The 26762-nt window shown below is 42.2% G+C and overlaps 1 protein-coding gene across 6 annotated transcripts in view; it reads left to right on the forward strand.

Annotated features, from left to right (window-relative positions):
* The first annotated feature begins 209 nt into the window (after positions 1-209).
* The window catches only part of MSL3 (MSL complex subunit 3), a 53324-nt gene continuing 26771 nt past the window's right edge, over positions 210-26762 (forward strand). For 2 of the 6 annotated variants that reach the window (XR_008958624.1, XM_057310055.1), the window contains exons 1-12: positions 937-1085; positions 2429-2511; positions 2900-2995; positions 3323-3423; positions 3988-4073; positions 4657-4779; positions 5572-5732; positions 6533-6691; positions 8602-8864; positions 9521-9630; positions 13492-13591; positions 14080-14164. Coding sequence is in view for 5 of the 6 variants with exons in the window: in XM_057310055.1 (XP_057166038.1) it covers positions 984-1085; positions 2429-2511; positions 2900-2995; positions 3323-3423; positions 3988-4073; positions 4657-4779; positions 5572-5732; positions 6533-6691; positions 8602-8864; positions 9521-9630; positions 13492-13591; positions 14080-14164 (1469 nt within the window). In the remaining variant the exon portion in view is untranslated. Of the gene's footprint in view, positions 387-905; positions 1086-1379; positions 1522-2428; positions 2512-2899; positions 2996-3322; positions 3424-3987; positions 4074-4656; positions 4780-5571; positions 5733-6532; positions 6692-8601; positions 8865-9520; positions 9631-13491; positions 13592-14079; positions 14165-16479; positions 17293-26762 lie in introns of those variants that run through there. The other 4 variants (XM_057310048.1, XM_026478139.4, XM_044391887.3 and 1 more) reach the window with 4 other exon arrangements.

The raw sequence follows: 26762 nt of genomic DNA on the forward strand, positions 1-26762 counted from the left end.
AATCCAGTAACTACACTACCCAAACACTTTCCGTCCCTCAAAGGAAAGCAAAAAAATTCACCTTCTTTCCTGTCTCTGGAGGTTTACCCTTCAAGAGTCTCCCAGCACTTGCCATTTGTTCATCAAGATCTCCTGAGCACCTCGTTGGTGCAGGTACTTCCTAGTACCAGCTCCAGCTCCACAGTACTCTCCCGCTTTGGGGAATTTTCAATGTATTGCAGCAGACCTTGAGGGAGCAACTCTTGAGTGCTAGGAGTTGAAAAACCATGCTGGAAGCCGAGACTTAAGATGTTAACGACCTGGTTAAGGACCTCTCAGCCTCACTCCCAATGCTCACCCGCTGTCACCGGAGGGTTCCAGTCCTGCCACTGCTTGTCCCATTCCAGGTATGTCCCAGGGCTTTCTTCACTCCCCCACCACCCTTCGCGCATCTAGACCCGACTCCAGCCCGACGTCCAACTCTCAGAGCCACACTCGGCGGCGCGCAGGTCTGCTAAGATGGCCCACGCGGCGCGGCCAGTAGCTGCAGGAGGGCAGCCGCTGGCGGGCTTCCCCGCCGTCAGTGCCCACCCCAGACAGACTCTCCCGGGCGCCTCCCACCCCCGGGCCATAGAGCGCGCGCCCGGCCCGATGACCCCGCGGGCCGAGCCCGCGCCGGCCACCTTTCCCACGAGCCCGGGAGGGGACGTTCTGCTGGAAGACCATGGCCACGGGTAGCATTCCCGGCCGCAGTCTTTGCCGAGCCCGGGGGTACTCGCGGAGACGCGCTCCACTGGGAGCGCGCGCGCCCCGCGGCTCCCAGGTCCGGCCACGGCGCGGGGCGGGCCGAGGCGGGACTGAGGGCGGGGCGGCCGCAGCCTCCGCCATTCCCCGCTCCCTCCCCCCACCCCCGCCGCTGCGCACCACCTCCCCGCCCCCACCCCCCTCCCCCACCGCGCGCGCTCCGCCCGCCCCGGAGCCTCGCCCTCCGCCACGATGAGCAAATGAGCGCGAGCGAGGGCATGAAATTTAAATTCCACTCAGGGGAGAAAGTGCTGTGCTTCGAGCCTGACCCCACCAAGGCGCGAGTGCTGTACGATGCCAAGGTGCCGCCGCGGAGGGGCAGGGAGGAGGCGCGGGCTGGGGACCCCGGGACGGGTGGCGATTGCGGATGCGGGTGCGGACGGCGGCGCGGAGCAGGGGAAGTGGCGGGGCCCGGCGCTCCATGCCGGCGGCTCCTCGGCTTGCACGGCGCCGTGCGTGCAGCAGGGGGCGCTCTCGGGGCGCCGCGCGGGGGAGTCGGGGCCCGGACGCTTCCGCTTCCGCCCGGCGTGGGGCTGCGCACGCGCCATCAGAAACCTCGCGCGTGCAGTGTCGCGAGGCTGGGGCCGCGACGTCGGTTTGCGCACGCGACGCCAGCGAGGGCTGCGCGTCGAGGAGGTCGCTTGCCGGCGGCCTTCACCTTCTTGTTAAATCTCTCGCCGTTCTGCGCGGCCCATCGTCGCGTGGGCTCCCGTGCGACGTCCCGACTGACCGAGCCAGGTCCTAAGCCGTAGCGCCATAGCACTGGCCGTCGACTTGCGACGTCATTGCTCTGGAGCACCAATCGTGTCTGGGCCCGACCCTTCCCGTAGGCCGCGACCCCCCCACCCGAGGGCAGTGTTGACCCGGTGCTTTCGTCCCGCGGGGTCTTGCAGCGTTTAGGTTTTCAACCTCCGAGTCGCGCCCCGTGCCCGTCCGTCTAAGTTTCGGGGACTGGGGGGAGGTAGGGGGGACAGTGAGCCACAACTGCAGCTCCTGGGGCCTAGATGAGGAGTGGGAGTGGGCACCGCAGTCCGGGGTTGGGGTCTGGCCTCGGGCTCCGGGTGCTTCTGGGCGACTCTGGCCTTAAGTGGACTTTGCGAGTCCTCTTTGGTTTTGCGAGTTCTGTTTTCGGGCTCCGCCCCCGCAGCCTCTGGCTGTTTGCTGTCCCACCTCCAGCCCCGCCTTGAGCCTCCCTAGGGGTGACACGCCCCATCATTTGCCCCAGATGTTTCCTCTAGGGACCCCTCTGGGAGGGATGGCATAATCGGCCAGCCGTCCCGGCCCTGGACGCGGCTGAGCTGGACAGACTACAACTCCCAGAGGTCTCAGGGCTGCAGCTCTCTTGTCCGGCCTGGACTCCTTCGTTAGTGACAAATCGGTCGGCCAATTGTTTTAAAGAAGCTGAGCCCAGTCTCAATATCAGAGACCAATCGCGGGTCGGTTGGAGGGATGTTTCCTATTTTGAGGCATCCACTCAGGAAAAAAAATGGAATTGAAAGGAAAAATGTTTCAACCCAGCTTTCAGTCTAAAAAAGGAGAGAATGCTTTCTTTTCTTTTAAGAAGAGATCTGTGATCTAGTTTTCTGATCTAGTTTCCAATATTCTTTATGTTCTGTCATTTGTGGACAATATTTCCTGGTTTCAGATTGTCGATGTTATTGTTGGGAAAGACGAAAAAGGCAGAAAGATCCCAGAATATCTGATACATTTTAATGGTTGGAACAGAAGGTGAGTGTACTTGTTAAACGGGATTGAAAACTGATCATCTTTGCGAGACAAGAACGTTGCAAACTTAAGTTTTAGAAACACTTGTAGAAAAGCTTCACTTCCTGTTTCTGCTCTTTTATCAAACCTCTCCTCTTCTGAAGAATGATTACTTTTAGGTCAATTATATTTGGATTCTCTGTGGGTAATTCTAGAAACCCTAGTTGTTTCTGTGTCTGCATGAGTTCTTTTTTAGTTTATGTGCATCTTTTTTGTGATTTTAAAATGTTTAGTTTTTTAAAATGTAAGTACTTCTGGGACACTTCTGTTTCTGTGAGGTGCTTTTAGCATTTGTTTCAGATCAAACTAAAATACTGAATTTTACATGCTTTTTCTTTTTTTGTTTGATCAGCTGGGATAGATGGGCAGCTGAAGATCATGTCCTTCGTGACACCGATGAAAATCGGAGATTACAGCGTAAATTGGCAAGAAAAGCTGTAGCTCGCCTGTAAGAATACAAAAATCATGACATACATGTTATTCAATGTGTTTTCTTCTAGTGTTTAGAATTTTAAAATATAAAAGTAAAAATACGACAAACATGGCTTATTAGTAACTTTATATATTTAAAGTGTGTTTGTGAAGAATTGCTCTTGTATTCTAAATGCTGTGTTTTCAGAGAGGTTACTGTATAATCTTCTGAAGTGGAGATTAACATTTATGTTCTAGGATTTAATGATTTTTAGGTCCTTAAGAATTGTTGTTATATCTTGTTTGTACTTCAAGACCCATATCAGCATCAAAATTTGTTTCAGTTGTGTTTATTTTCTCTCAGAAGAAGCACAGGAAGAAAGAAGAAGCGCTGCAGGTTGCCTGGTGTTGACTCTGTCTTAAAAAGCCTCCCTGTTGAAGAAAAAGATGAAAATGATGAAAACTGTGAGTGGCTTGACTTCATTTTCTCTGGCTGAAAGAACTTTTACCCAGTCCTTTTATACCACAGGATTGAGGGGTAGGAGTCATTGCAGTTACAGACAAGGAAACATTTTAAGCTCATCACATATAACATGTGCCCCTTTTGTTTTTTTAACAATTAAAGTAGCAGTCAGTTAGTCCATAATACCTCATTGGTCTTGCTCATAACCACTGTCTTTTCAGCCAGTGTCTTTATCTGTACTAACCCCTCATGTTTTCTTCTTGGCGCTTCCTGAGCCTTGGCCCCAGTTATGAATGCAACAGAGAACCATAGAATTCTATGTGACTGAACACTTTCAGATCACTAGCTTGTGTGGGTTTTGCCTTCACTGAAATTGGTGTTATATTTCTCAAAATAAATTTCTATTCTGAAAGATACAGTATTTGTGTTTGGCATTTAAAATCTATGCAGGACTACAGTTAATTATTGCCAGTGGTAGGACACACGCTCCACCTTGAAGAATTATAATTGTAAAGGTTAGGGAAGTATATGAGGCCGGTTCGCCTGATAGTTTTTGTTTTCCCTAGCAATAAGCAGTTCCTCTGATGACAGTAGTGAAGAAAAGGATGAAGAAATAAGTGAAGAAAGTGATATTGAAGAAAAGACGGAAGTGGTATAAAGTTTCTATTGTAAAAACCCTGTCTTTGGCATATATTTAGTGGTAAAATTATGTGATAAAATTATTCAGTTGCAAATCATTTTGTAAAAATGCATTGCTTTAACCAGATACTATAAAGTTGTTCTTGATCTTTAAGGGAAAGTAACCCTTATTTATATTTATAGTCACTGTATGAACCTCTTGGTGGGTCTTTTAACCCATAAAGTGTTTTCACAAATCATAGTTACCTCTTTCTTTCCATTGTGGCCATGAACTTTATTTTTATAGTGGTGATCGGTTTTTAAATGTCGTGTATCAGAGTTTGGCATCTTCTGCCTACCTTCAAAGTTAACATAAATCTCACTGGCAAACTTAAAAGGGGAAGAAGCAAAATTAGTATTGGCAACATGGTTGGTGCCCTAAAACACATTAACTTTTGGCCTTTAATGTACTTTTCTCTAGGACATGTGGCACTCTGGTATGAATGTTGAGGATTAACGGAGTTTGTTTCATAGTAGGCTCTCCTGTGTTAGTCTTCCTTTGGATATAGACTCTCTTACTGTTATGAGTAGTTAAAAATGAAATTGTGATATTGCAGAAGGAAGAACCGGAGCTGCACACAAAAAGGGAAATGGAAGAAAGAACAATAACTATAGAAATCCCTGAAGTTCTGAAAAAGAAGCTTGAGGATGATTGTTACTATATCAACAGGAGGAAACGGGTATGCAGGGAGAATACCTAAAATACGGATTTGTAATAGAGCTTTCCTTTAACCATATTTTACAGTCACAGACTCAAGCAGTTAACAACCTTGTAAGAATGAAATTCACATTTTAAGTTTTGTACTGAGTTAGGTTTTAAAGTTCTCTGACAGTACTGCTCTGCTGCTGATTGAATTAAGGCATGCAGAGTCTTTCCCAGCCTTGGCTTCCATTAGAATCCTCTAGGGAGCTTTGTCAAACTCCTTATGCCTGGGCTTCATTCAAGAGGTTAAGACACGGGGCACCTGGGTGGCTCAGTCAGTTAAGCGTCCAAATCCAGGGTTTCAGTTCAGGTCTTCGTCTCAGGGTTGTGAGATCAAGACCCGCATCAGGTTCTGCACTCAGTGGGAAGTCTGCTTGAGATTCTTTTTCTCCCTCTGTTCCTCCCCCCTCCACCTTACACACGCACATGGACGTGCTTTCTCAAATATTTTTAAAAGAAGTTAAGACATAATTGATCTCTCATGGAGGCTGACTGTGGACATAGTCTCCCCAGGTGGCTGTAATTGATCATTAAGATGTGAATCACTGCTTACATTTATTTTTAAAATTCATACTGTAATTTTGATGGGGATATGATTAGTAAAAGCAATCATAGAGCCTCAAAGCATGTTTACTTAAAAGATTCTCCTCAAATAGAATTGGCTTTATTTTTGAGTTAAAAAATTTATATAGACAAGAGCACTGTTTCTTGGAATATATAGTTTATACAATGAGATGCATGCATCAGATGTCTGTATTTTTATTAACAGTTAGTGAAACTTCCATGCCAGACCAACATCATAACTATTTTGGAATCCTACGTGAAGCATTTTGCTATCAATGCAGCCTTTTCAGCCAATGAGAGGCCTCGTCACCATCATGCTATGCCACATGCCAATATGAATGTGCATTATATCCCAGCAGAAAAGAAGTGAGTAGTGAGGAAGGGGGGGATTGATGTCTCAATGGCTCTCTCTTTGTGTATTAGAAAAGTGACTTCCATTTAGAACAGGTGACACTCCATTTTTATAATTTGGAATTTGTTTAATATATCACTTGATTAACTTAGTAATTCATTTAAGAACAAATGTAATACCAAAATATTGTCCCATTTTCAAAATGCTCAATAACTATTCAGGTATCTGGTCTGGATATATTGAGTATGCACTGCCTCAACACCAAAACCAGTTTTGTTCAGTGGTATAATATAGGGAGGTAACTCTTTGTTCTTGAGAGGCACCAGAATGGGCAAATAAAATTTGATCAAAGCTTGTTTACAAATAGGTTTTTATTCAGCCAGGATAATCGTGTTCATAGCCTGCCTTGTGCATGTGACCCAGCAGGATTAGAGTCAGACAGGCAGATTGTTTGATTTGAAACAAGTATTAAGAGTAGTTCATCGGGTCTGCCCCCTTCAGCTCCCAGTATTGGGGTCTGTCCATCTTCTGCAGCACAGGCTGCTCGGGTTCCTCATGTGGCACTGAACGTACTCATTTGTGTTCAGTGCAGTAAGCTAAAATTACTGGTGTACTTTTTTCACTTTATGTTACAGATCAATGTTTCCATTTAGTTTTTCGTTGGCAGCGTCTACAAACTCACTGTAGTGTTTATATATGTAGGTGTAAAATGTAGCATTTAAGTTTAAAACTTTGCCTTATTAAAAACATGCAACTTCATTATGACATTTTGGAAAGTATTTACTGCATCTCTAATCTCTTCTTATTCTCCTAGCGTTGACCTTTGTAAGGAGATGGTGGATGGATTAAGAATAACCTTTGATTACACACTCCCACTGGTTTTACTCTATCCATATGAACAAGTTCAGTATAAAAAGGTGACTTCATCCAAGTTTTTTCTTCCAATTAAGGAAAGTGCCACAAACACTAACAGGTAAGTCTGCAGTTTGACTTTCAGATGTCAGCAACCGAATAGTTGACTCTGTCTTTAAAGATTTCCATCTAATGCTATGGGGCCAACAGATTTGGAGGAGGAGATTGAAAAGTGGAGTTTTTTCCTGGGTAACCTAAGTCATCATTCACTTTCAAATGGCTCTAAAAGATTTTACTAAGTGAAGATTCCAGTGTGAGAACTTGGTTTGATTTTGGGCAGCTAACCTTTCTTTCCAAAGACAAGTGGATTGACGAAGGCACAGGCTGAGAAGGGCAGAAGATGTGGATTTGAATTTAGCTCCTTCACTTACTGGTTGTTTGACTTCAAGAGATGCCTTCTGAGCCTCTTCCTTTTGCCTCTGCACAATGGAAAGAACAGCTGCCTCCTTGGGTAGTTATTAAATGAGAAAGTTCACAAAGGGCTGGCCACCTTTTGCCTTCAACTAAAGGTTAGTTCCTTTCCTGCTCTGCTGTGTCACTACTTTCTTTCCTTGGTCACCAAACATGCCCAAGTCTCTTGTGTTTGGTTGGGAGAGGAGGGGCGGAAATCCCCAACCTGAAGTCTATACCTTCACCGATACAAGCTGCTTCCCTATCTTCCTGTGCCTCTCTTCCTGAGAGTGGTCTGTTCTCATGATTTCCACTTCTTCATCTGCTCTTGCCTACTTTACACTCTGCCTTTGTCTACCAACTGCCCCTGCTAACTCTGCTCCCCAAGAGAGGGTACTAATAACTACCCACTTGTCACAGGCCATGCTCTGCTTTGGCACCTTTCCCCACCATCCGCTTCTTCCTTCTCTTCATGGCTCCTTGCTCCTGGTTCTCTGTCTGCCTCGTGGTCCTTTCTTAGCCTGCCTGCCTCTCCCATTGGTTTCACCCTATGTGACAGGTGTGTGCAACTCTCTGGGGACCTGTGTTGATGTTCCCATGCCCTCCAAATCTCAAGGTTGTCTGTCCTGGGTGGACTGTGTGTTCCACAAAGCTTGGCGGATGCTTGTGGCTTTTTTTCTAGTCTGTGAGTAGTTACAGGTGATGAGATTACATGGTATTTTTACTCTCTTTGTTTAAAAAAAAAAAACACTTTTTTTTTAAAGATTTTATTTATTTATTCAACAGAGATAGAGACAGCCAGCGAGAGAGGGAACACAAGCAGGGGGAGTGGGAGAGGAAGAAGCAGGCTCACAGCGGAGGAGCCTGATGTGGGGCTCGATCCCATAACGCCGGGATCACACCCTGAGCCGAAGGCAGAGGCTCAACCACTGTGCCACCCAGGCGCCCCTAAAAAAAAAAAACTTTTATTGAAGTATAGTTGACACAACGTTCCATTACTTTCAGATGTAGGACACAGTGATTGCACAATTCTATGTGTTATGCTGTGCTGCTCACCACACGTTAGCTACCACAGTAATCCTATTCTCTTGACCAGGGTTTCTCAGTCTTAGCCCTATTGATATTTTGAAAGAGATCCTTCTTTGGGGTGGGGCGTCCTGTGCATCGTAGGCTGTTGAGCAGCAGCCCTGGCCTCTATCCCGTAGATGCCAGTAGCACTTTGCCAGTTGTGACAAGCAAAACAGCACTGTCTCCAGATAGTGCCACTGTCCCTCGTAGCGCAAAATGACTCCCAATTGAGAACCATTGCTATAAAATAAATAAAAAAGGGGCATCACTTTCTTTAACGCCAGCGGGCCTTGCAGAGTTATCCAGAAGATTTAAATGATTGAATATGCCTGGTTACTCTTTAAGAAAACACTTGTTTTGCCACATTTGAAAGTACAAGTTTAGAACTCTCCTGGAGTGGAGTCCAGAGTGTTTTCTGTTCTGTCTGAAGAAGGACATTGAAGAACTGCTCCAGGTTTTGCAGAGATTTCTCTGGGCCAGGTGTGTGTGATGCTCTCTCCTCTTCTTCCATAGGAACCAGGAGGAGCTCTCTCCAAGCCCACCATTGTTGAATCCATCCACACCGCAGTCCACGGAGAGTCAGCCCACTACAGGTGAACCAGCCACCCCCAAAAGGCGCAAAGCTGAACCGGAAGCCTTGCAGTCTCTGAGGCGGTCCACACGCCACTCTGCCAACTGTGACAGGCTGTCTGAGAGCAGTGCCTCGCCTCAGCCCAAGCGCCGGCAGCAGGACACGTCCGCCAGCATGCCAAAGCTGTTCCTGCACCTGGAAAAGAGTAGGTCCTTTCTCAGGTGCGGGAAAGCCATTCACTTTGTGCTTGGCCTGTGCCAGCCACTGCTGTCCTGAGGGGAGTCCAGCTGACGAGAGGCTGGGAGAAGAACGGGGATGAGTGCACAGTCACACCCAGATTCACCCACTCAGCTGTGGGAAATCCAGTCAGGGGTTTGGCTCCAACCAAGACTCACGCGGCATTTTCCCTATGGCATGGAGAGAGGAGTCACCACACCTTCAGTTCTGCAGTTGGATGCTTGGCACCTGCTGGTTTAGCTGTGTCTCGTGGGTCTGATAGCAGTAGCTCCCCATTCGCTCCCCCAGCCCTAATCTATCATGCTAGGCAACCACTAGTTACTTCCTGTCCCTATGGATTTGCCTCTTCTAGGCATCAATTCCTGTCAATGGAATTATACAGTAAGTGACCTTTTGTCTGTGGCTTCTTTCACTTAGCATGTTTTCAAGGTTCATCATGTTGTAGCATGTATCAGTACTTGTTTCCTGTTTTTTTCCTCCAAATAATCCAGGTACTGTCTTTTATGGTAGGAAAGTCTTTTTAAAGATTAGTAATTTCTTTACTATTTGTGACAGTCGTCCAGCAGTCTAATTCGGTTGCTCTGTGATTTACAAGCGAATAATTAACATCTTTTCCTTTTGAAGAGACACCCGTGCATAGCAGATCATCCTCACCGGTTCCTCTGACCCCTAGCAAGGAAGGGAGTGCAGTGTTTTCTGGCTTTGAAGGCAGAAGAACTAATGAAATAAACGAGGTAAAGCATTAGTGTTGCTGGTCATCCCCAGTGAGTCCTTCTTTCTGTGGTGCTTAAGGCCTATGAGCGGAAATCAGGTTTCTTTAGAAACACTATGTTGCTCTTGCTGTGGATATTAACAAAATACTTCATATGATGATGTTTAATACTGGTTTTGGTTTCTAAAATGAGAAAATTGCTAAGATTCCAGCCCGGTGCTTATGGTTATCTTTTAAGTAAGCACAAATATTGAAATATATGAGCATTTTCATTTTATGGAACAGACGTCAACACGCTTGTTCCGCAGAGGTCCAGAGAGTAAATATTTTAGGCCTCGTGGGCCCTACAGTCTCCTTCAAGACTACCCAATTCCAAAAGCATCCATAGACACTATGTAAATGATGGGCATGCTGTGTTCCAATAAAACTTTATTTATGGACACTAAAATTTAAATATCAGATAATTTTCATGTTATGAAATATGGTTCTTTTGGGTTTTTCCAACTATTTAAAAATATAAAATTCATTGTTAATAGTAGTACCAGTAGCCATCCCTTTGAGGGCGTGCTATATGTTAGCATTGTGCCAGGTACTTGACCTAAATCATACTTGACCTCAGATTTTCTAGAATAGCCTTGCCATCAGGTTTTCCATTTTATAAGTGGGGAAACTTCATTTAAAAATTCTGTTTTTAAAGCTAGTTAACTGATGTGTAGGTAGTGAGTGTTTCGGGGATTCAGGAGATGTCTTAATTAGTCTACTGGGATATTCTGTGAATCTTGCCTAGGAGGTAGGATTTCCCTGTTTCTGTGCATAGGGGAGATGGCTTTACTAGGGAAAGAGAGCATTTAATGATGAGGGTTGGCAAACTTCTTCTGTAAAGGGTCAGATTGCAAATATTTTCAGGGTTGTGTACCATACAGTGTCTTTCGAGATTATGCTACTCTGCTGTAGCGTGAGAGCTACTCATAAATGAATGGGTGTGGCTGTGTGCCTCCAGAATTTATTCATGTACACCAGTAATTGAATTTCATATGATTTTTCACATCATGAAATATTTATTCATGTGATTTTTATGAACCATTTAAAAATATAACAATCATTTTTGGCACAAGGGGGTTGGGCTGGATTTGGCAGAAGGCCTTAGTTGGCTGACCCCTGATAGAAAAACTGGAAAGCTTAATCTATTTTACAATGACACTGAGGGAAAGTTAGGAAATTCCTATTACAGCAGTCCCTAACGTCCTGTTTTTCAGACAAGGCCCTGCAGGTGTTACTAAGGGGAGTCCTGTTTCTTTTAAAAGGCACATGAATATTCGGGCAAGGCCATTCCCACTCAGGTCGATAGTGCGAGCCCACCATCTAGTGGTTATAGGTACAGCTGCAAGCTCTAGCAGAATAGGATTTCTAGTAAGACAGGTTCTCAACAGTGACTCATGAGACCTTAAGGAATTCCCACCTTCGTGAGTGCCTCTGTCTCCGTGTGTTTTAATAAAAGCTCTGCATCCAAATCTGAGACTCTCTGTTCACTGACCTACTGCATCAGGGTAGGGTCTGCATGTACACGTTTACGATTCACAGGTGGTTGTCTATATACCCCAGTTGAGAATACCTCTGCTAGAAACCTGTTTTCCCCCACGAAATTTATCTTTGGTAAATAGAAGATGATATACTGCATTGAAACGCAGAGTTGAATGAGTGAGGTCGGCTGGCCTGCTAACTAGCCAAATGACCGGCTTTTGCACACACGTGTGTCTCATGATTCCAATGATTGCAGATTCCCCTATGTTAACTTCAAGTATCACTGTCAAAACAGTTGCCAAGCTTCATTTGTGTGCACCAAGGCTGAGGTGCTGGGCATGGAATAAAGCTGCTGAAACCAAATCCCTCCCTTCAGTGATCTACACCACAGATGGGTTGGGGGGGGCGGTGAGGCCAGGGCTGAAGCTCGGACTTCCAGCAGGGAGCCATACAGCACCATGGTGAGACTTACTCGCTTCTACAATTTCATTGTGCTAAATTGAGTACATTAGCCTTTCTGGGGTGGTTTTGGCATCCTTCTGCTTTGTCTTAAAGAGGCTTTTCTTTGGCCCTACCATATTTCCGGATTAAACTTGACAGATCCCAAAAGGCAAAGCAGCAACTCAGTAAAATAGTCCTAAAATTTGCTGAAGTATTTCTGTGGAGGCTCATCAGAGAGCTTTTAAATACAACTCTGACTTTAACAAAAGCCCGAAATCCACCCACAGTTCTGAAATTTAGAAGGAGGGAAAAGAAATTGGTTACCAGGGTTGAAGTCTATTTTCACTCAACTCAGTGGTTCAGATTAGTTTCCAAAGTGAATCAAATATATCAGGAAATTAAGGAATCTTAAAGCAATAGTAATATTACTCAAAACACGTTTGGGTTACTTTTTACTACTACATTCTTTAACATGAGTTCCAATAAAGGAAAAGGGACAAAATGACCAAAACAGTTACAGCTAATTTATAGGTAATAGCTGTTGAGAATTGGGAAACCAAGTATCTCCTTAATTTTAAGTCTCCTCTCCCCCTACACACACACTTTATTTAATTTTTTTAAAAAGATTTTATTTGGGGCGCCTGGGTGGCGCAGTCGTTAAGCGTCTGCCTTCGGCTCAGGGCGTGATCCCGGCGTTTCGGGATCGAGTCCCACATCAGGCTCCTCAGCTGGGAGCCTGCTTCTTCCTCTCCCACTTCCCTGCTGTGTTCCCTCTCTTGCTGGCTGTCTCTCTGTCACATAAAAAAAATAAATAAATAAAAATAAAAAATAAAAAGATTTTATTTATTTGACGGCGAGAGAGGGAACAAAAAAAGAGGGAGGGTGAGAGGGAGAAGCAGGCTTCCCGCTGAGCAGGGAGCCCGACGTGGGGCTCAGTCTCAGGACCCTGGGATCATGACCTGAGCCAAAGGCAGACACAACGATTGAGCCACCCAGGCGCCACCATGCTTTATTTTTAAAAGCTTGCCCTTATTTTGACATAATGCCATATTTTTTCCCTACATGCAATTTATTGTTATAACTTTTAGGTGATTAGAAGTGTCTCCATGTGGCCAAGGAAGGTGGATCCTCACGTGATTTAAAAGGCAAAAATGTTTTGAAAAAATTATAGGAAACTATCAGATATATGCTGATATATAATCAATATGGAAAACGTATACCTTTATCCTCCCAAACTGCATAAATCATGATTTCACCAATAAGAAATGGACATTTAACATTTTGGTATAGGGGCGCCTGGGTGGCTCAGTCGTTAAGCGTCTGCCTTCAGCTCAGGGCGTGATCCCAGCACTCTGGGATTGAGCCCCACGTCAGGCTCCTCCGCTATGAGCCTGCTTCTTCCTCTCCCACTCCCCCTGCTTGTCTCTCTCTCACTGGCTGTCTCTCTCACTGGCTGTCTCTGTGTCAAATAAATAAAAATAAAATCTTTAAAAAAAACCATTTTGATATATACTACTTCTTGGTAGTTCTTCTGTGTATTTACATAATAATTATACACATTATTTTCCAACTGTCATATTGAACTTTGTTATTTTATAGCTTGATCCTTTTCAACATAATGCATTATACTCTCCTATGTGCCAAGATCATGCCCTTAAAGAGCTTCATGGGAAAGTTAGAGGGGTGGCTTTCAAAATTCCACATTGGTTTGTTGTTACTGTTTACTCTCATTTTCTGGTCCAGCTGTGAAGCAACTCCTTAGTTGCTAGAAGGACAGGAAGCTTGGGAGTGAGAACGTGACACTCAATTTGAGATGAGAACCTCAAAGCATGTGTACTTCTGCTGAGATTCCGAATTTTGAGATCTTTTGATAACAGTGTTAGGCATGAGTTGAAAGATTTGTTATTATATCTTTTCTCAGGTCCTCTCCTGGAAACTTGTACCTGACAGTTACCCGCCAGGTGATCAGCCGCCTCCACCCTCTTACATTTATGGAGCACAACACTTGCTACGATTGTTCGGTAAGAAATCCTGGTTCCTGCTTTCTTCTTCCTTCCTCCTCCCCTTCCCCTCCACTTTGGGGTTTTTTTAATCTATTTTTTTTTTTTTTTTTAGTAATCTTTATACCCAGTGTGGGGCTCGAACTTACAACCCTGAGATCAAAAGTCCCATGCTTTTCCAACTGAGCCAACCCAGCACCCCTCCACTTTGGTTATAACACCCTTGTTAGCTTATGCACATCTTGTGGTAATTTTGAGGATCTAAGAAAAATCATTGAAAAATGACCTCTTAAAAAAAAGGCACTGAATGAATCTTAAATTTCATAAACATTGTGTTTGTACTATTTTACCACTGTGCTTGTGTTCAATAAGAATTTTTGGTTTTGTTTGATAATGTAGATGTTAATTTCAGTTTGAGTAGGATAAACAAGGACCCTCAATGTGCCCTGCTCATTGCCAGAGTCTGCCAATTGTAAATGGTTTTGGCTTTGGTTTTGTTTTTAATGCAGTGAAACTTCCAGAAATCCTTGGAAAGATGTCCTTTTCTGAGAAGAATCTGAAGGCTTTACTGAAGCACTTTGATCTCTTTCTTAGGTATTTTAAATTTGTTTGTAAAAACTTACCTTTGCTGCCTTATATATGACTTTTCTGAACTTCTCCATAACAGATGTGGAAGCTAGCTCTGTATTCTAAATAGTAGCAGTATTAGCGAAGTATGATTGATTCTAACTGTAATTGTAACATCGGGGTTTTTTGGCTTTCTTTTTTCTGTAATTTATTGTATAGAGGTAAAATTTTTTGTGTCACTAGAAGAATCCAGTTGGGTAACTGTGTGAATAGAAAACTTTTTACAGAAGTGATTGAGATTTATAATAATTTAGTTTTACATTTTTTATTTAGAAGTACCTTAAGTATTAGACTTTTCTTTGTTGCATATACATAAACCTAAATATTAGCATTTACAGGTTGGATTTTTGTGTTTAGAGTTAAGATAAATGACCAGTAGTTCATGCTGACAGTTTGTAAACTCAGAGAAAGGTATTGTTTCTTTCGTCCAGCAGAGCCAGTCATCGTATCTTAGGATCATTTGCCCTGAGGCTCTGCCCCCTACTCCTTGCACCATGCTGTGGGCCCCAGACTCACTTGGGCCCATGGCCCAGCTCTCTCCCACCCAGAGGTCTATTGACCATTTTCTCTGCTTGGTGTTCAAGGATGCTCACCACACTGCCTTACCCAGCTCATCTATCTACCTGATCTTATTTCTTCCTTCTCTGTAAGGGGGTACCTCTTCCTTATAGTCAGACTCCAGCCTGCAAAAACTAAACAAGTAGGATTTATCAGTGTGGAAAGTATTCCAGCCAGAGAAATATGTTTTCAGAGTTTTTAAAGGATATTTTTATGTAGACATTTTGAGTAAAGTGTCCGTGAGTGATATTAGACTTTATTACACCTTATTAGAAACAATTATGAAAAATACACTCTTTCCTTCCAACCTCCCCCTCAAACACAATTCTATTTGGCATAAAGATTATGTAGGCCAACATCAAATAATGCCAATAAAATACGAAAAATAGCTGCAAGTTAGCTTAGGAAAGCCTGCTGATTTTGAGGTATGCCCAATATAAATTAGAAATTAGGGTATTAAGAATTAACTTAGAAAGATTTACAAATATAGCAGTTGGTTTTGAAAATGTATCCAAAACGTCAACTAGAGAATCAGTGGACTCAGTAATCACTTTAAAAGTGGCACAATCCAAAGAAGAAAGAGTTAGCTATCTAATGAGCTTTGATTCAGCTTTTACTAAAGAAGGTATTAGGTTTATCCTTATATTTTTCGGAATTTGGACAGGTGGAAAGAGGCTGGAGAAGTAAGCATGAAACTAATTAGTTGTGGTGAAATCTTTGACATTTCAGATACAAGATAGCATCTGCATAATGTGAACTTTTGAATGACTGTCCTTATTGTAATATCCATCATCAGACATAAGTCAGCCTTGTTTGTTTATGAGTTTTGCTACTATAAGCTAAAACTGTAACACCATTCGGATTGGCAAATTAGGACCCGGATACCCTTTACTATTTATACTATTCAATTTTGAATTAGCTTAACCTGTAGAAAGTATTGGGAATTTCTCAAGTGACATTTGTTGAGTTTACAGCTTTTTTAAAAAAGATTTTATTTATTTATTTGAGAGAGAGCGAGCACAAGCAGGGGGAAGGGCAGAGGGAGAAGCAGGCTTCCCGCTAAGCGGGACTCCATCCTAAGATCCTGGGATCATGACCTGAGTGGAAGGCAGAAGCTTAACAGACTGAGCCAGATGCTTAACCGACTGAGCCACCCAGGCACCCTGAGTTTATAGTTTTTTGTAGTTTATTTTTATTTTTTAAATACTTTATTTATTTGACAGAGAGAGAACGTGCACAAGCAGGGGGAGTGGCAGGCAGAGGGAGAGGGAGAAGCAGGCTTTCCACCAAGCAGGTAGCCCAGTGCAGCCCTCAATCCCAGGACCCTGGGATCATGACCTGAGCCAAAGGCAGATGCTTAACCGACTGAGCCACCCAGGCGCCCCAATACGGTTTGTTTTTATAACAAGAAAATGCAGTTGTCAGAGCCCCTTTTTTTTTATACAGTGTTTGTATAATGAAGCCTGCCACCTCGTGGAGTTTAGGTTCTATTTCTCTTTGTACACTTGATAGTGAAAGGATCCTAATGAAATGGTAATTAATGTAGAAGCCAGATATATGCAATGAAAGTGATCAGTATATAGAAATCAAGATTATATTCATTTTTTTTCTTTGGAATACCAAAAAAAGGGTGAAATGTTAGAATGGTTGCTAGCTAAAATTTTGTTTGCTGGTGTTGAGTACTCACTGTAAAGATCATCAGGGCCATTTTCTTCTTTTCCCAGGTTTTTGGCAGAATACCATGATGACTTCTTTCCGGAGTCTGCCTATGTTGCTGCCTGTGAGGCGCACTATAGCACCAAGAACCCCAGGGCGATTTACTGAAGTTTTGATGGTTCTAGAAGAACAGCTTCTCGGTCTAGCTTTGTACTCTAGGTTCCCAGTGTAGATCTAGGGAGATGGTGGACCTTCTTTACAGAGTTGACATGACACCCACCCCTGGGGGCTCTGGCAGAGGTGGGCCCATTTGTTTGAGTTGTTTACATACTATAGTTATTTCTGTTAAGGTTTACTTCGTAGGTGCCTGAACGGCCTCCAGCATGAGACCCTTGCCACCGTTCATGTCATCTGTGACAGCAGGAAAAGAACAGCTGTGTTCACAGTGAAGCGTTAATGAGAGTATGTGTAGGTCAGGCTGTTTCATTCAGTAGCTATTCAAGTTAATTTGTTAGCAATAACCATGTTTTTTAGTTATTTGTTAGTATTAAGCAAAATTGTTTTCCAAACTGTTTTCATTCTTATGATGAGGCTCAACAACTCTGTCCAACAAATTTTAGTTTTGCTTAGGAAATCACAAAGTAGTCCCAGAATATTTTAGAGGGAATTGATATTGATGGCAAAAGAAAATTTGCAGTCACACATTTGCTTGTTAAAGTTCCTTTTCTCCAAAACCTTATTTTTGGTAATCTAAATAAAGTGTTGCCTCTCTTGTTTGAGATTTTACAGCTATACTTTGTTGTGTAATGTTATGGTTCCCTTTCTGTAAAACCTTATTTTTGGTGATCTAAATAAAGTGTTGCCCATCTTGTTGCAAAGAACCAGGAGTTTTCACACTGGCTTTGTCCTCTTTCTTTGTTTCAAAGGAACAGTGAGGTAATCTCTTGACTCATAACTTTTTGTTTTATTTTGTTTTACTTTTGTGCCTTTTTTGCTAAGGCCTTTTGTTTTCTGTCCCTCTTTGATTTTGCCCCACTTGGTGGCTTGATCAGAAGGTGGCTACTGGGGGGCGCCTGGGTGGCACAGCGGTTAAGCGTCTGCCTTCGGCTCAGGGCGTGATCCCGGCGATCTGGGATCGAGCCCCACATCAGGCTCTTCTGCTATGAGCCTGCTTCTTCCTCTCCCACTCCCCCTGCTTGTGTTCCCTCTCTCGCTGGCTGTCTCTATCTCTGTCAAATAAATAAATGAAATCTTTAAAAAAAAAAAAAAAAAGAAGGTGGCTACTGGGAGTCAGTGCAGTTTTTTGCTGTCTTGCTGCTGCCCTCTGAGGTGGTCTGGGGCCAACACATTTATCCTTGTCCACCATTACCAGCTGATGGTCTCTGCAGTCACCCTTCTAATCCTCGTTTTAATCTCTCATGTGCCCCTCTGTTCCCCAGAATGCTTGAAAGGAAAACATTAGCATGATGAATGTGATACTTAACTGCAAGGTTTGGCAGTTTAGGAAAATAACAGTTTAAAAACTGGCAAGAGGAGGATAACATAATTTTTATGAAAATGGCCTAGACGTTGAAGAAAGTCGTAATTCAATTAAAGGGATCCCAGTACCATACAAGCCTCGACTATAGTGCCTGCCTTTTCTTGTAGCTCAGTTCAGTTTAACTTAACTCCCAAAGACCACTGGTCATGAATGACAAAGGCCACAGGGGATTTTTTAAAAATCTAAAATGGTTCAATGGTTCCATCAAAGAGACTTCTGCACATACTGACCAATGAGATGCAGAACCTGTAAATCAGAGTAGAATCATCTTAGTGTGATTAGTAGCCAAGTAAGACTCAGGTTTTTGGTGTCTAATTAGGAATAGCACTGAGTTCATACTATGTTTCATCTCCATTTGGATTATGCGGTGGCTCTTTAATTAAATCTGGTACACCTGCAGTGTGCTCTGAATTGCTGAAAAAGTTTAATCAGTAATTATTCATGGCCTGGAAAAGAAAATTTCCCTTACGAGAATCTCCTTGCTTAATGTCTCCAGTGAAATGAACACAGACTATCTCTGGGAACATTTACACAGTTGCTACCTTGAGTTTACAATTTATTCATTATCTAATAATGAAAAATTTTCTTCTACAAGGCATTTCCTAATCATAACTTCCTTTAAGCTAATTATTTGCAGCTTAGGTTGATTTAAAGAACTTCAAAATGTCCCTTTATTATATATATCATTAATAATTTTTCAAATAATAAATTAGTTAAAAATATGATTTAAATGTCTAGACCATCCTAAAAATTATGTTGTCTTCTTCTTGTCAATTTTTAAATTGTTATTTTCCTAACTGCCAAACCTTGCAGTTAAGTATCACATTTATCGTGTTAATGTTTTAAGTCATTTAAAGGTATATTGAAAATAATATTTCAATAACTTGTATATCAGGTCCTCATACTAGGACTTTGAAAAGAACATTCAAGAACAAAAAAACCCACTTCTGTCTAAACAGAAGTAGATTTATAAATCATTCTGTAGTACAGCGTGCACAAAAAAAGCAAAAGAAAAATTGAGACGCCTGGCTGGCTCAGTCAATAGAGCATGCGACTCGATCTCAGAGTCGTGGGTTCAAGCCCCATGTGTGGAGTCTACTTAAAATAAAAAAATTTTTTTAAACTATCAATTTATAAAAGTTGACGTCTGTCATTAGATTTTATTAACTCTGATAATGTCTATCTTAACTGTAATTTGAGGAAGTGCAGTTACCCTGTTTTTCCATTGTTTTAATAACCCAGTGGCCTCTGCCCTTTAATGTTTAGCTTGTCAACAATCAGTTTATCTGGACATTTCCTGACAGCCACCTCCTGTGGTGCCAGAACCTGTGCTAGGTGTTGGGAAGGTATGATCCTTGGTGCGGAATGCACTTAAGATTGATTCTTCCTTAAGTTCTATATTAAGGAATTGTGTTATTTTCACCAGTTCTTAATTGTAACCAGTCTAATGTAATCATAAATGGCAACGTTTTCCAAAATTAACCTTCCCGTGTCCAAGAAAGTAGGGATAGTTCTATTAATTGATATATGGATGTCAGTTTAGGTAAGTTTGATTATTAAGTTTTTGCTAGTTTAAGAATCTGGCAAGATGATAAGGGACTTGATATCCATTGGGGAAGGGAGTTTCAACAGATTAAAATTAAAAGCAGTAATTTGGGGAAATCGTGTTTACTTCACAATGAGATAAAACTCCTCAGTAAACCAATTAAATCCTTTTTTAAGCAATGCAATTGGAGAGACACCTTTTTGTTCTAATTCTGTTTGTCTTATTCTTGTGCCCAGATGCCCATCTGGGACAAATCATTAGTGCATATTTAAGTTAATTGAGTTGTGGTGTTTTTACCTAGTTCCAGTAAAAAGAGAATGCTACTTTCTGCCTCTCTATTCCCTGGAATACATCTAAACTCAAAGTGAATTTTGTAAATGGCCATTTCTTTGCTTTAGCTTTTCCTCTGATTAATGAGCAGAATATAAGTCCCCTGTAAATGTGCACAAGGCCTGGGATGAGGTGCTTAGCCAGCTCCTCTGTCTGCATGTTGACTAGAGCATCTATTGGGACCCTAGCCCAGACCATCTTCTCGAGATTATACATGTTGCCGATATGCCTCATGCATTGATAAGCCTACATGTTATCTCTGCCCTCACACACCAAGGACTACAATTAGCATCAGTGGGTGAATGAGCAAGTGTTCATGTGGTGGTGGACAGTCGGCCGTGCACTCGGGAAGGTGGAGATTTCTGAGGAGGAAAGGAAGAGAAAAGCAACAAAAGGTCTGCTTTAGAAATGGAGAAGGATTGGGATGCTCTTGCTGCCTCCCCTTCAGCTCTCTAAGATAGCTCTGCCAAAATAAGACTTTAGGAAATGGATTTGTACTTTTGACCTTTTGTGGAGATGGGTTGCCAGGCTGAGACTGGCCTCTAGGCAGGTGGGGCAAGAGCAAGGGCACCCCAGGAGTTGGGAACATCAGGTTTATACGTTCTTTTCACTCATCAAAAGGGTTCCAGGAAAAGCCAGACACAAGAGGCCATATATTCTATGATTCCATTTCTAGGAAACGTCCAGAATAGATAAACCATAGGGACAGAAATTAGACTAATGGCCTTTAGAGGATGGGGAGTGGAGGGAATTGGAACTGGCTGCTAATAGGTCTGAGGTCTCCTTGGGGTGGTGGAATATTCTGGAATTAGTAATCATGTGCCACCCTGTGATTTTACAAAAAAAACCACTGAATCGTATGCTTTTAAAGGGTGAAATTTTACAATATGTGAATTATATCTAAGTTGAAACAGGGAGATCTGGGGATTGGATACAACTCAAGAAAAATACACCATGAAAATGCATTTTTGAGAACTGAAAAGCTATTTGATTCAATACGTCAACATGGCTTCTTTTTTAAGATTTTATTTATTTGAGAGAGAGAGAGATAACAAGAGAGCACAAGCGGGGCGCAGAGGGAGAAGCAGGCTCCCCGCTGAGTAGGGAGCCAGACATGGGGCTCGATCCCAGGACCCTGGGATCATGACCTGAGCTGAAGGCAGACGCCTAACCAACTGAGCCACCCAGGCGTCCCTCAACATGCCTTCTTTAATGCACCATTGGCTAAGGCAGGCCAAGATTCCTTTTCTCACTCCACTTCCACTGAGTTCACACTTCACCTGAAGTTCAGAAGACACAGTGCTGTGCCTTCATACTGTTTCCTTTGTGAGGAAATACAGAGTTGACAGATCTTCAAACTTTCTTGACTTCCAAATTCTGCACTGCGGGTCTTAAGGAATAAGTATATAAGCAAAAAAAGTTAATATAACAGAAGAAGTTAGTGACAGCAAAAACAGCATGAATTAAGAATAATGCAAACCATTGCCAGTTCATGTTTACAGGTTTTCATGTTTTGGAATTTCTTTACAACATCAGTCTTTATCCTTCCAGAAGGTCGTGAAAAATCATAGGTAGTAAAGTGTTCAACTGTGTTTTTCTATCGATTTGTACTTTTCTCACTCAGATTTACAACTTTCAGTGGAATGATTTAATAAGTCATTTTGGAGATATGCTTTGGTACAAGGTAAATTACACCAGCCTGCTGATTTTATTTACTGCTCAATCTTCACTATTGTAAAGGTGACTTCTGAGACAATTTCAGGTCGTCAGCATCTATTAGTTGTTTATTATTATCCAGAAAATGGGGTGAGATGATTTGTGAGCTGTATAGAAACACACCTATTAGTGTTAGAGGAGGAAGGTTATTTAAGTGTGTTTGGGCAGTACATAAAACGAAGTCTGAAAGCCTGAAATGGAGGGAAACCTAGTAAGATTTCTTTTGATATATGATTGTTCATCTTATCATTTATATTCTGTAGCACATAAAGTTTAACCAATCATAGCATTGAAACCCTTTGTTAATTTGGTGGTCCATAAGAAGCCATGGTGTGGTAGATGGATTGAAAAATGTTTCTAAATCTTTACACACAAAATGCTACTAAATCTTTACACGCACACACACACACCCATATCCCTATCCCTAATCTTTTAAATGTGTGTTTTTTAAGTTTTTAATTTAAATTAAATTTAGTTAACATGTATTATTAGTTTCAGGTGTAGAATTTAGCGATTCATCAGTTGCATATAACACCCAGTGCTCATTACATCAAATTCAAATGTGAATTTTTAGTTTCTCTTACCAAGAGTTAGGATCCATTTTCCTTCCCCCTTTTTTTTGGTCTGGCTTTTATTTTTCTTGTGCTGAGGGCTGACTTTCAATAGATCACAGCAAGGGAACTGCTCTGCTTAGTATGAAACCTACATTAGTCTGGCTTTGGGACTTGATTTAGCCAAGAAAATAGGGCAGAAGTGCTTCACTTCCCTTCTCTCCCTTGGAACCTTGCTGAGATGTGAACCAACCCCAGGCTAACCTGCTGGATGATAAGAGACATGTTGCCTAGTTATTCTCATCACCCAACCACCTACCAGCCAACTGCCCCACATGTGAATGAAACCATTTCAGACCAGCCAACCCCCAGCCTACCTGCGAGCCCACTACAAATGCAGAGACAAGCGAACCGAAATCTGCCAAACTTAGCCTAGGTTAGAACCACCCAGTTGATCCATGTATTGTTGATCAATAATGAAGGCTTATTGTTTTAAGCCACTGTGTTTTGGGATAGTCTGTTATGTAGTAACAGCTAACATCACAACATGTCTTTGTGATGTTTATGTTTTGCATCCTGTCTGTGTAACAGCTCTAACTTCATTGCCTTAGCTGAAATTGCTGAAATTCTGGTATGTTCCGAAGCCATCAGCTAACCAAGGGAACATGAACTTGCTCTTGCTACTGTTCAGGTAACAAGGAAGAAAATGGATAAAGACAGCAACATATCTTTGGGATTTTGTAGCTAATACTACATGGGAAATATAGTTTGCAGAAACTAAAGAGAATATAAAATATGTTTTTATCATAAAATTAACAACTATTGTTATTTGGTAAGATTTATTTCCAGCCACTAAGAAGAAAGAAAAACATTTTGGATTTGGCTAAAATTTCCTTTATTGTTACCTGGATCTCAATCCCCAGCCCTTCTCCCAGAGGGGATAATACCCTGAGTCTGGTGTAGTGTGGGCTCATATTGTGCACATGGAATTTCTTGCTCTTGTACCCTTCATCATGTTCCTGACATATACATAGATGGATATTTACACATACACATGTATGTGTAATAGAAACATATATATATGTACATATATATACATCAGTTTGTGTTTTCACATATATACACATTTAGTTGAGTCTTGTTAACGGCTGTGTAAGACTACCACATGCATGTAATACCCGGTATTAATTTCTCTACCATTGTTGGACAGTCAGATTGTTTCCAAGTTCCCCTTTTACTAATAATGCTGCAAAGAACAGCACTTGTATGTAGGTCCTTGTATTCAAATGCCAGTCTTTCTGTAGGTCAGATACATGCTTTTTCACATTTTCTGGAGTCTAGAGTTACCCTGTTGGACAGGTTGCTGGCTTTCTAAGAGTTCCTGGGTGTTCAGTTTCAGGGCTGTTGTCTTATGAGACAGATTTATAACACTGGGAGCTAAGAAGAAGAAAAATGGGATGAGAACTTGAAATCTCTGCAACATTCTCCATGTTACTTCATCTCACATTGCCCACTCTCCCCTTTCCCTGTGTTTTTATGCAGTATTGGAGATTATTTGGTGGTCTCGTAGAAATTAGAAATAAATAACTTCACAGTGGTTAAAAGCAGGGTAGGAGGTGATGGCCTGCTGCTTCGTTCACTGATTTCCAGGGCGACTATTAATGACATTGTGGAAAGGAGTTGGACGAGCATCCAAGGACTGTTTCAAATATTGCACTGAATGGGGCAAATGCACCACATTAGATCATTTCTGAGGGGTCCCGGGTTTCTTATTCTATAAGGCAAACCAGCTCTCTTTGGAGTTCTCTCAGTTGAGAGGTCAAGTTTAAAAACCTGTGTGTTAACATGCCAGGACATGAGATGGTAAACATACCATGGAGGATCAAGGTTAGGTCAAACAATATTGTCTCTGTAAGCGAGAGAAAAATCATTCTTGCTCTTTAAGCAGTAAATAGCTGAATGTTCTTAGATTTTACACATCCCCTGTCAAAAGTGAATTAGTGCACAAGAAGCCCATCCTCATAATAAATGTTGTTCTCAACAAATTGTGTGTGCCCTTTGTCCTTTGGGTTCAGTCCACACCAGCTGATCATAAGAGGATGATGTCAACATTGCCCTATTGCTTTCGATGTGTAACCATATCTGAGAGCTGCCTGAGGTTTTTTGATTTATGTCAGGTTACATTATAGGTGCTCTGTAATGCAGCTGCTCTTAGTTTAAAATTTTTATAACCGTCGATAAGAATTGCTGGTTAGTAGAAGTAATACTCTATTGTGCATTTTGTATAGAAAAATGAGGAGAAATAAAACTATTGAAAAACTACATCCTTGTCCTCGAACTTCCAAGCCAGGCCAATCAAAATCATGATTAAAATGAGTAATAAGATAATAGTAATGAAGTAAACTCTGGCATGCTCCCAGAAATCACTCTAAAGATTATTTATTTATTTGAGAGAGAGACAGACAGAGGTAGCGAGTGGGGAGGAGAGGGAGAAGCAGGCTCCCCGCTGAGCAGGGAGCCAGACGCAGGTCTAGATCCCAGGTCCTGGAGATCATGACCTGAGCAGAAGGCAGACTCCCAACCGACTGACCCCACAAGAGCCCCCCAGAAATCACTCTAAAAAGAACATCTGGGGATGTCAGGCTGGCTCAGTCGGTAGAGCATGCAACTCTTGATCTCACGTTTGTGAGTTCAGCCCCACATAAGCCATAGAGCTGACTTTAAAATAATAATAAAATAATAAAAGGAACATCTGATGCTGGTTTTTTTAGTTCTGTTCTTTAAGATTTTTGGAAGCAAGGCTCTGATTTCGGAAATAGCATATTTTGTGCACTTGAAGGAAATTTTATAAAGAGGTTTCAGGTGTTGCCAGTTTTTCATTGATCGTCTGGCAGCCCCAAGTCCACCGCTCTCTACTGTGCTCTCTTTCTGAAAATGGGACTCCGACTCTGCAAACCACATCTCTCTTGTGCCGGCTGGCTTCCCGTTTCTGCCAGGTGGGGGCGCTGGAGAACAGGGAGACCGGACTTCATCCTGACTGGCTTGCTTTCCTGTCCTGGACGCTATGGCAACCTACTCCTTCTCTCAGCCCTTCCAGAAGCGGCCTCCTGGGAGGCGCCCCCACCTCAGAAGGCCCTTCTCTAAAGCCCTGGTCCCAGCAGCAGCCTGGCAGCAAGCTCCCTCCTGCACAGGTATCGACATGTATAAACGTGTTTCAAGTTCTTGATACATTGCAAATTGCTTTGCAGACGAGTTATTGTGATTTACACTCTCACTGGTTATGTGTGAAAATACTTCTAGAAAGCTTTCTCCCACAATTATTAATGAACTCATCATTGTCTTTTCCTGATTTTTACATTTATTTCTGGAATTCGGTGGTTCCCACAGGCCAGTAGAAATTGGTCACGACAGAGCCTGTATGACCCACAAAGCCTAAAATCTATGTATTATCAGGTCCCTTACAGATCAAGTTTGCCAAACCTGGTCTGGATTTTCAAATATATGACAACTGTGTCTGCCTAGTTTGTACATTTTCAGAGTTACTTTTCACTGGCTGTTACGGTCCATTTTAACACTCAGAATGTCTTTAGGAGGCATTTTCTTTTTTATTGATTATATTTGTCAAAGATCATCACTGCTATGCCTTTTTAAGAAATTTGGTCTTGGATTTATACATAATGAATATATTTTTGTTTTCTAATATATTTACCTTTATGTTTTATTTTCTTCTAATTACTTAGTCTTAAAAAATCATTTTCTAAAAATGTTACGGTATTAGTCAACCAACCCACCTCCACTTCGTTTAAAACCAGGATCCTAACACGTTCGGCCTCCAAACTAACACCGAGTTAAAAACTAAAAGGCACCAACACGTCCAAGCACAATTAAAGGGGTGGGGGGCAATCATCCCTCGTCCCACCACCATAGCTGCTTGCCATAATCATTTCAGAGTTTGTTTTCTTCTCGTCTCCTCTTTGAGGCACACGTGTTTCAAGGGTTAGTGGAAGCCACTCTGCCTGCTGAGATTTAAATTCAATTTGCCTGAGCCCGTTTTCCGCCCTCCATGGGGAATTGAATCCCCTGCTCCAGGTTTCTGTGACGCCAGGGGGACTTTTCTTTTCACGTCCGTATCCATTTCTTCTCTCACTGCCTTCCTCTCCTTGACCACTTCTCTTTTTTGCTGGGAGTCGTGATCAACTTGAATCCTTTCATCACTAGTCAATCACAATCATCTCTCATCAGCAGACGGGAATTGAACAACTATGTTTTCTGCTTCCGTGAAGTCTTTCTTTCTCCTGACCTGTGTTCTGTGTAATAAGACAAGCAGAAAGGGGGGAAAATGCTTTCTTCAAAGATGAGGTTCTGAAACCCTTGGCACTGAGTTGGTAGATTTAAAACGATCTTTCCAGAGTTTAGAGTATGATTGTATTTTGTGTCTTATGCTGTTGCCAGATGATTTTGCTTTCTTAAACAATTCTCCATGTCTCACCTATAGTTTAGTAGAGGCCTTTCTCATCCAGCCTGCTCACACTGCCATCTGAACAGAATGATGTTTCTTGCTGTTAAGTTATAAAAGGTGATGGGGTTGGCTTGTTTTAGAACTGTTTTTAAATATCTTAAAGAAACTTTTGAAATACTAAATGGGACATCGAAACTTTAAGTTGAGTT

This window comes from Ursus arctos, chromosome X, assembly GCF_023065955.2.
Source record: "Ursus arctos isolate Adak ecotype North America chromosome X, UrsArc2.0, whole genome shotgun sequence".
Taxonomy (NCBI): domain Eukaryota; kingdom Metazoa; phylum Chordata; class Mammalia; order Carnivora; family Ursidae; genus Ursus; species Ursus arctos.